A 10,370-nucleotide genomic window follows, 5' to 3' on the forward strand; every position below is an offset into this window, starting at 1 on the left:
GGAGAGTAAAAAAGAAAGGGGAGAGTGAAGAAAGTGACAGAAAAATAAAGAGAGAATTGAGTTTTTATGCTAAGGCAAATTGTAATACTAACGAACTTAATGAATCTTTGCCTAGTGTTATTTCTTTATTGTAGGGATATGAGGTCATATTGCCTAGCTATGTTCTTAGTGGATTGTCACTTATTAGAGGAATAGAGCATCAAATTGATTTTATGATAGCATTGGAGAATTAGCAACATTACCTTTAGTCAAAAGAATTTGTCTTACATACCAAACATAAGTCCTTGATGCACTTGATAGGACAAGGTAAGTTAACTAGAATGCATACCAAGTGGGAGGAATGTATTTAGACTTTTTCTCATGTAATCAAATACACATAAGATAAGGAAAATTTGTTGTTGATGCTTTAGCCAGAAGGTATGTCCTTATCTTCATTTTGGATGCAAAATTATTAAGATTTGACTATGATAAGAAATTGCATGCTAATGATGACGACTTTGACAATGTGTATGAAGTATGTGGGAAAGCATCGTTCGGTAAGTTTTATAGACTAGATTGGTAATTGTTTAGAGGGAATAGACTTTTTGTGCCTAATAGTTCTATGCATGAGTTGCTTGTGAGTGGAGCACATGGAGCTGCTTTGATGAGATATTTTGTGGTAAAGAGGACCTTAGAAGTGATGCATGAGCATTGGTGGGAGTATTGTGATGGGCTCCAAGGTGGACCAAGTCTTATGGATCAATTACAGGATCAAAAGCCAATAAGATTTAAGGAAGCAATGCAAGAATTGGTGCAATTCAATTTGGATGAAGCTAGCAAGGGCCCAACACTTAAGATGGGATTGAAAGAAGGAGAACCAGTTTTGATTCACTTGATCCAAGCTTTGGAAGACATTACTTAGAGATAGGGCCTATTGTTGTTAAGGCTTTCAATTTTTTTAAATGATTTTCATTATTAGTTTAGAATAAGTGGGCTTGAGTATGCTTAACCCACATATGTCTTATTTCTTATGAACTAGGGATTTTGGGAAAGCCTTGTATTTTGGCGAAGGGCTTATTTGGAAAGTTATTATTTTATTTGAATTAGAGTTTTAGAAGTTACTGTAGCGGCACTGTTCATGCTACAGTACCCACGGTGCTATTCACTTAGGATTTTTTGGGGATTGTTTATTTACTCCACTTCTAGCCTCATTTGAGAGAAGGTTAGACATTACTTAATTTTTATTGGTGAGTTGAGTTTTACTCCTTTTGTTCTTCATTGAACTTTTGAACTTATCAAAGGTAAATCACGACTTTTGTGGCATTCCTCCTTATAATCTGGGTTCTTGAGACGAGTTATTTAACGAGTCTAGATTTTAATATAGTCTAGGTTCTTGAAATGAGTTCGCAACGGCTCTAGATTCTCCATCTATTGACTTGAGTTTGGCTTTTTTACGTCGGACATAATAGTGATTATCCTGCAGGCTAGTTCCAACAGATAATTCACAGGGAAGAAGAGGCGAAAATCACCTAAAACACAGAAAAATCTCTAGGGTTTAACTGAATATTATCAAATCAAGTAATGATGAAAATCAATCCACAAGTTGGACTGTTATAGCCAAAAATCGCGTTTATTTGAATTTTGCCAAAAGTAGAAAAATCTCAAAAATCATTCCAAATTGAAATTCAAAATAAAATAAACAATCTACAAAAAAATGGGCCCAAATCGGATTTAAAATGACTTCCTAACTGACAAACGAAATATTACCATAAATAGTAAAAAAAAACTAAAACTCGTGATTCAGAGGGGAAAATAACAAAATTTGAGATCGAGAAAAGGGTACATGGAGCTACTCCTAATGTGGACACCGTGCGCGCTAAAAAGAGCTTTCCGAATTGGGGTCTTATAAGCGATTCCGACTCCCGTAAACAAAGTTATGACCAAAAGACTGAAACGCACTCAAAATGGCCCCAATTAGGAACATATCACAATCAATTTCCGCCTTTGCACTGATCTACCAACTCATGGTATCTCAGTGCCATCAAGGTGCAATCTGATAGCTCAGAATCATCTATCTCAGATCCCCCTACATTAGTCGCCCCGGGTTGGAAAGAACTCGTCCTCGAGTTCAGAGTAGTATCCTTAGAATCCACAAAATAAGGACTTAGGTCCTTCACATTAAAGACATCAGAAGTCTTCAAGAGACTGGGAAGGCGCAACCTGTAAGCATTATCATTGCTCTTTTGCACTACCTCACAAGGTCCAATATTTCAATACTTAAGCTTATTATACTCGCCAACAGGAAAATGATCACGAGTTAATACAGCCCAAACAAAATCGCCAACATCAAAAAGTACCTGACGACGATGACTGTCAACCCGAGTCTTGTACTTGGTATTGCTCTCATGAATGGTCTATTTCACCTGCTCATGGATACCCCGAAGATGCTCTGCCATCTCATCTGCTTTAGGACTGAAACGTCTTATACATGGAATAGGGGCTAAGTCCAGCACCTCAGATGGGTTCTGACCATAGACAATCTCAAATGGGCTTAAGCCTGACGGCACATGGGCTCATACTCTCTCGGATATAGCCCCTCTCCAACAACTCTACTTGTCGCTGCAACTCTTCAGCCTCCTTGGGACTGAGGCAATATGCTGGTCAATTCATCAAACTTGACCCACGAACAAGGTCAATTTGATGCTGAATATCCCTCATAGGCAGTATAGTCCAGGAGGAAGATCCTCTGGCATCAAGTCAGAGAACTCTACTAGTAGCCACTGCACCTTTGCTGGTAAATCTGTATCCACGTCTACTGCAGTATTCTCGCAAGGAAGTAAAGCATAGATCACGTCTCCATGCTCAATCTCATTTAAAAACTTGGACATGGAAAACAGGTTAGTATTATTGGCTACCAGGGTAGGAGTGAGTCCTTCCCGCCGGGACACCAACACAATCTTTTTTCCCTTGATGTTAAGGGAATACGTATTCTTCCGTCCATCATGAATGACACTACGGTCATACTACAAAGGTCGACTCAACAATACATGACACGCATCCATAGACACAACATCACACCAGGCATTATCGAAATATTTTCTACCAATTGAAAAAGACAGAAGGCATCGCCTATCAACTGTTACCTCACTGCCTTTATTTAGCCATGACAACTTGTATGGCTTAGGATGACAGTCTGTCTTCAACTGGAATTTCTAGACAACCATGTCAAACACTACATTCTCACAACTGCCGCTGTCAATGATCATTTTTTGAAAGTTTGGAAATAAGTTCCATGTTGGCATGACCTAATCTTCTATGCCATAGCCAACCAGTTTCATTTTGAGCTGAAAAGCAAATAGCATCTTGTGAGGTAATTTCTTCAAAATCAATTGTATAAACATTATTGTTTCTAAAAGCAATAAAACAAATATTACAATCATGATCATTCAAAATAATGCACTTATCCATTTTGAAAGTAACTGTAAATCCTTTATCACATAATTGACTTATACTCAAAAGATTATGTTTTAGACCTTTAACAAGTAAAACATCTTCAATTATGAGAGAAGATTCATTACCAATTTTACTTATTCCCACGATCTTCCCTTTCGAGTTGTCTCCAAATGTCACGTGTCCTTCTTCTTTAGATCTAAGATCAAAGAACTTAGTCTTGTCTCCCGTCATGTGTCTTGAACATCCACTATCTAAAAACCACTTGTTTTTGCTTGTAGATGACTTCATGCATACCTCAATGTCATTTTTAGCTATAAGACAAAGATTTGCTGATTCTCCATTGCTTGCTTCACTATCTGAACTACTTGAATCATCATCCCATGTAGCTTTCATTGCTTTCTTGCCCTTGTTTCGATCTTTCTTTAGCAGAGGACAATCTGGTTTGATATGACCAGGCTTATTGCATTTATAACAAATTAAAGTGTCATTTTTACCTGAATCTTTCTTAGAAAACTTTTTGAAGGATTTCCTCGGAGGAGTTTTATTTTTCTTTAGGAACCTCTGAATTCTTCTTGTTATCATCGCAACTTCTTCATCTCTGTCTTTATTTTCCTAATCTTCATCACTTTCACTTTCATGAGGAACAACTTTAAGTGCCAAGCTCTTCTTTGGCTTTCCTTATTCTTCTCCTCTTTTCAATGTGTACTCATGGGTGATAAGTGACCCGATGAGTTCATTCACTTTGAGCTTCTTGAGGTCTCTAGCTTCAAGAATCGCTGTCACTTTTGATTCCCAGCGTTTTGGTACAGAGTTGAGAATTTTTCTTACTATCTCCACCTTGGAATAAACTTTGCCAAGAGCTGTCAAGCTGTTTATGATGTTAGTAAACGAGTGTGCATACTAGAAATAGATTTATCATCATTCATCTTAAACATTTCATATTCATGAGTAAGAATATAAATTTTTGATTCCTTGACTTGCGAAGTTCCTTCATAAGTAACTTCCAAATTATCCCAAATTTCTTTTGCCGTAGCACAAGTCATTATTCTGTTAAACTCATTTCTATTGAAAGCATTAAATAATAAATTCATAGCAGTTAAATTCAAAGTATAAAAGTCTATCGTCTTCACGATCAAACTCTTCTTCTTCCTTTTTGACCTTTACTCCATCAACCACTTTTGTTGGAATCTAAGGTCCATCTACAATACATTTCCAGATTTCTCGACCTTGAGCCTGAAGGAATATTCTCATTCTAACTTTCCAGAATGAGTAATTATCTCTACAAAAGAGTGGAGGCCGACTGCTAGATTGACCTTCACCAAATGAAGCTGCAATGTTAGCCATAAGATCTTAATTCAAAAGATAGTTAATCTTATAATAGAGCTCTTAGCTCTGATACCAATTGTTGCCCAGATGACTAACACAAGAGGGGGTTGAATTGAGTTATATTTAAAATAACAATTATAAATCAAATATACAATATAAAATATAAACAAAAGACAAAACAGTAATAAATATAAAGAGTAAGGGTAAGAGAGAAGCAAACTCAGTATGTTAACGAGGTTTGGCCCCACTGCCTACGTCCTCGCCTCAAGCTACCCCTTGAGGATCCCCAAATTCACTATTCAACCTCCTTCAGGTGGAGATAGAAACCTATTACACCTTTGAACAATACCGCTACAAAGGATCCGTGTAGAACACCCTCTACACTTGCAATCACCTTACACGTGGTGATTCAACTATTTCCCATGTAGAACACTTTCTACACGCACAAGGGTTATACACACCCTTTTTCTGATACAAGAACTGATAGTGGGTAGGTTATCAGAAAACACTCCTCAATGAGTGAAATAAGAACAATACAGCGCAAACTATATCTCTCAAAATGAACAAGGATTAAGGCTAAATGCTTAGAGAAGAGAGAATGAAAGCTTTGAATGAATGTTGTATGCTCTGGATGTTGTAAATGTGAAGCTCTCAAATGATCTATTTATAGGCATATGAGACTTCATATTCAAATTTAAAAAGATTCACATGTCAAAGACAATATCATTCACTTTTTCAAAAAAATCAAACCTAATCTTTTACTTTTGGCATATGACAAAAGTAGCACACTTTCCTTTTCAAAAAATTCAAATATAATCTTTTACTTTTTGCATATGACAAAAGGAGCACACTTTCCTTTTCAAAAAATTCAAACCTAATCTTTTACTTTTTGCATATGACAAAAGGAGCACACTTTACTTTTCAAATTTTTCAAACAAAATCATCTACCTTTTGCATAAGTCAAAAAAAGCATCAATCACTTTTGAAAATATTCAAATAAAACATGCACGTGTGAAAGATGACAATCAATCATCTTTAATATTTTCAAAGTTCAACCCTTTAATCAAGGCATGCACATGTAAAAGATGACAATCAATCATCTTTCAAAATTTTCAAATTTAATTTTCAAAAATATTCATGCACATGTGGAAAATGTATTTTAATGCTTTATGATAAAATATTAATTTTGAGCATTAATCCTAATTTCGAATTTTGAAGAAACTTATAACATTGCTCTATAACTTTAATGTGAACTTGTTCCCTTCTTGCTCATTCTTGTTTCCTTGATGTGCTTGACTCCATTGTATAGACAACTTGAGTTTGAAACTTCTTTATTCTTTGAATTCATTTGTTATCATAAAAATTCATGTGTAGATATATAATTATACAAATCTTGAAACCTTGGGTTCAACAAGGGCCAATGTCTTATCTCGGCCAAAGTGTCCCTCATTATGTAGCTCAATTATAATTTGCTGCCTCAACGAACAATCTAGAATGCACAACTGTAATCCATGAAACAGATACCCATTATGCAAAAACAAATCATGATAGTGACCATTAATTACCTCCTGAAATATCCTTCCAAAGGAAGGATCAGCTTCATACATATTTGTGAGAGTCTCAAAGCCTGCAACTTTGGTACTCATGGTGGTGAGGAGTAAGGTACGACGGCTCAAGGCATCTGCGACATGGTTCAAACTCCCTGCTTGGTGCCTCAGCGTAAAGGTGAACTCTTGCAAGTATGCCACCCACTTGGCATGCCGTCTACTTAGCTTGTGTTGGCCATTGATGTACTTTAGGGCCTCATGATCAGTAAATAGAAGGAACTCCCTTTGTACTAGGTAGTGACGCCAATGCTTCCGAGACTGAACTATGGCATAAAACTCGTCATAGTTGGAATAATTTTTCTTGGATCCCGATAGCTTCTCACTGAAAAAAGTAACTGAATGCCCTGACTTACTCAGAACACCACCAATGCCAATGCCAGATGCATCACAATTTACCTCAAACACATTTTCAAAATCAGGGAGTGCCAAAACTAGTGCCTCGGTCATCTTCTGCTTGACCAGTTGAAAACTGGCCTTTGCCTCCTCAGACCACTGGAAATCACGCCCCTTGAGGCACTTGGTGATAGGGGCAATCAAAGTGCTGAAATTTCTAATGAACCAGCGGTAAAAAGATCTATCTTACTCGACATCCATGGAAACTTCGGATCTCGGGTAAGGTCCTTGGTCTGGGCCACTCCAAGACAACATCTATCTTTGACTGATCTGCATGAAAACCATTAGTAGACACAAAAAAACCAAGAAAAGTCATAGAAGTAGTGAAGAAAGAACACTTCTTCTTATTGACAAACAAGCACTCCGTTTTCAGCATCTCAAAAACAGCACGGAGGTGATCGAAGTGTGAAGCCCACGTCGGACTATAAATGAGGATATCATCAAAATAAACTACAACGAATTTCCCCATAAAAGGCCGCAAGACCTAATGCATAAATCTCATGAACGTGCTGGGCGCATTGGATAGCTCAAAAGGCAAGACCATCCACTCATACAACCCGTGTTGCATCTTAAACGCCGTCTTCCACTCATCTCTAGAGGCCTTATTTTGATCTGGTGGTATCCACTTTTAAGGTCAATTTTTGAGAAGACCTTAGAACCAGATAGCTGATCCAACATATCATCCAAGTGGGGAATTGGAAACTAGTACTTCACTGTAATTCTGTTGATCGCTCGGCTGTCAACACACATACGCCAAGAACCATCTTTCCTTGGCATTAGCAGGGCAGGGACGGCACATGGGTTCATACTCTCTCGGATATAGCCCCTCTCCAACAACTCTACCACCTGTCACTGCAACTCTTCAACCTCCTTGGGACTGAGGCGATATGCTGGTCGATTTGGCAAACTTGACCCAGGAACAAGGTCAATTTGATGCTGAATATACCTCTTAGGCGATAGCCCAGGAGGAAGATCCTCTGGCATCAAGTCAGAGAACTCTACTAGCAGCTGCTGCACCTCTACTGGTAAATCTGTATCCACGTCTACTGCAATATTCTTGCAAGGTAGTAAAGCATAGACCACGTCTCCATGCTCAATCTCATCTAAAAACTTGGACATGGAAAGTAGGTTAGTATTATTGGCTACCGAGGTCGGAGTGAGTCCTTCCCGCTGGGGTGCCAACACAATCTTTTTTCTCTTGATGTTAAGGGAATACGTATTCTTCCGTCCATCATGAATGACACTGCGGTCATATTGCCAAGGTCGACCCAACAATACATGACACGCATCCATAGACACAACATCACACCAGGCATTATTGAAATATTTTCTACCAATTGAAAAAGACAGAAGGCATCGCCTATCAACTGTTTCCTCACTGCCTTTATTTAGCCATGACAACATGTATGGCTTAGGATGACGGTCCGTCTTCAACTACAATTTCTGGACAACCACCCCAGACACTACATTCTCACAACTGCTGCTGTCAATGATCATTTTGTAGACTTTATCTACAACTATGCAGGTCGTGTGAAAAATATTGGTTCTCAACCAATCGTCCCCTGAATCGCCCTTGGGAGTCAGTAGACTCTTGCGAACGACCAGAGTCTCATGACCATCTCCATACAACACATCATCAGTCTCATCATCGTCATACATGGGCTCGCCAATCTCCTCAATGTTGTCTATTATGTTTTCCTCAATCAACAAATTTTTGCCCTTTTGATTAGCAGGCTTCCTGCAATCAGTCGCTCTATGCGCTTATTCACCACAATGAAAATATCTGATACTAGGGTTAGAATTACCCTGGGGTGGCTGCGGGATAGGATGTGAATCTTGAGGGTGAACTGGCCGACTGTTTTGATCGCCCCTGATCACTGGTCTCTTGTTTTGCTGTTTTTCAATAGCAAGTGCACGCTGGTAGGCCTCTGAAACATTCCACAGTGAGTGAAGGCTGAGGACATCTTGCAAGGGCTGGCACAAACCCCCCAAATACTGCGCCACCATTTGCTCCTCCATCTTAGATAAATCGTTCCCAGCGATCAATTGGTAAAACTCCTCCGTCTAATCATCAACTGATCTCGCGCCTTGCCTCAACGCATGAAGTCGCTAAAACAAGGTTTGCGTGTAGCCGAAGGGAAGGAAGTGACCCTTCATCATCTTCTTCATCTTCTCCCAATCAGTGATCTTGGCCTTGCCCTGCCTGTCTCGTGAACGTCGCAACTGCTTGTCTCGTGACATCTTGCAAGGGCTGGCACAGACCCCCCAAATACCGCGCCACCATTTGCTCCTCCATCTTAGATAAATCGTTCCCAGTGACCAATTGGTAAAACTCCTCTATCTAATCATCGACTGATCTTGCGCCCTACCTCAACACATGAAGTCGCTAAAACAAGCGTGTAGCTGAAGGGAAGGAAGTGACCCTTCATCATCTTCTTCATCTTCTCCCAATCAGTGATCTTGGCCTTGCCCAGCCTGTCTCGTGAACGTCGCAACTGCTCCCACCATGCAGATGCTCTGCCCTTGAGTTTGATGGCAATCAGTTTCACTTTCACACGATCACGGACTTTCTTATAATGAAAAATACGCTCCACTTCATTAATCCAATCAACGAATCCCTCGGCCTGTAGCATACCAGAAAACTCGGGTAGATTGACCTGAAAACTGAGGTCTCCATGACGCTACTCCCGACCATGGTGCTCCCGGAATAGAGGACGATTGTGATATGGGTTTTCAAAAGTGGAATTAGAATCTTGATCAGAGGCCTCATGATCCTCGAAATCTTGCGCCGCCAGGCACTGGGTTTATTCTGCGACTTGCCTTTGCAAATTCTCAATCATCGCATCTTGAATGCTGTGATCACGGCATTGGGCTTTCTCATTCAGAACTTGCTCATGACGACCACGACCACCTGCCATTAGAGCTGATGAAATTTCCCAAAAAGATGTTGAAGCTTTGATGCCAACGGACGCCGGATAGAATAGCGATTATCCTGCAGGTTGGTTCCAGCAGATGATTCACAGGGAAGAAGAGGTGAAAATTGCCTAAAACACAGAGAAAAATCTCTAGGGTTTAACTGAATATTATTAAATCAAGTAATGATGAAAATCAGTCCACAAGCTGGACTGTTATAGCCAAAAATCATGTTTATCCAAATTTTGCCAAAAGTAGAAAAATCTCAAAAATACTCCAAATTGAAATTCAAAATAAAATAACTAATCTGCAAAAAAATTCAGCCCAAATCGGTTTTAAAATGACTTCCTAACCGACAAACGAAATATTACCATAAATAGTAAAAAATAACTAAAACTAGTGATTCGGAGGAGAAAATAGCAAAATTTGAGGTCGAGAAAAGGGCAGATGGAGCTATGCTCAATGTGGATAATGTGCGCACCGAAAAGAAATTTTTCGAATTGGGGTCTTATAAGCGATTCCGACGCTCGTAGCCAAAGTTTTGGCCAAAAGACTGAAATGCACTCAAAACGGCCCCAATTAGGAACATATCACAATCAATTCCCGCCTTTACACTGATATGCCAACTCATGTTATCTCAGCGCCATCAAGGTGCAATCTGACAGCTCAATATCATTTGTCTCGAATCCCCCTGCATCA

At 39.2% G+C, this 10,370-nt stretch overlaps 1 protein-coding gene across 1 annotated transcript; it reads right to left on the reverse strand.

The window, feature by feature from the left end:
- Window positions 1–7,607: 7,607 nt before the first annotated feature.
- On the reverse strand, window positions 7,608–8,051 carry LOC122282277. The gene has a single exon (XM_043094229.1). The coding sequence runs from the start codon at window positions 8,049–8,051 to the stop codon at window positions 7,608–7,610; it is 444 nt and encodes a 147-aa protein (XP_042950163.1).
- Between the last annotated feature and the right edge of the window lie 2,319 nt (window positions 8,052–10,370).

This window comes from Carya illinoinensis, chromosome 11 (genome assembly GCF_018687715.1).
Source record: "Carya illinoinensis cultivar Pawnee chromosome 11, C.illinoinensisPawnee_v1, whole genome shotgun sequence".
Taxonomy (NCBI): Eukaryota; Viridiplantae; Streptophyta; class Magnoliopsida; order Fagales; family Juglandaceae; genus Carya; species Carya illinoinensis.

Bases quoted from the DNA above. Each gene is read 5' to 3' on its own strand.
- LOC122282277 (XM_043094229.1), bottom strand. From the start codon at position 8,051: ATGGATGCGTGTCATGTATTGTTGGGTCGACCTTGGCAATATGACCGC.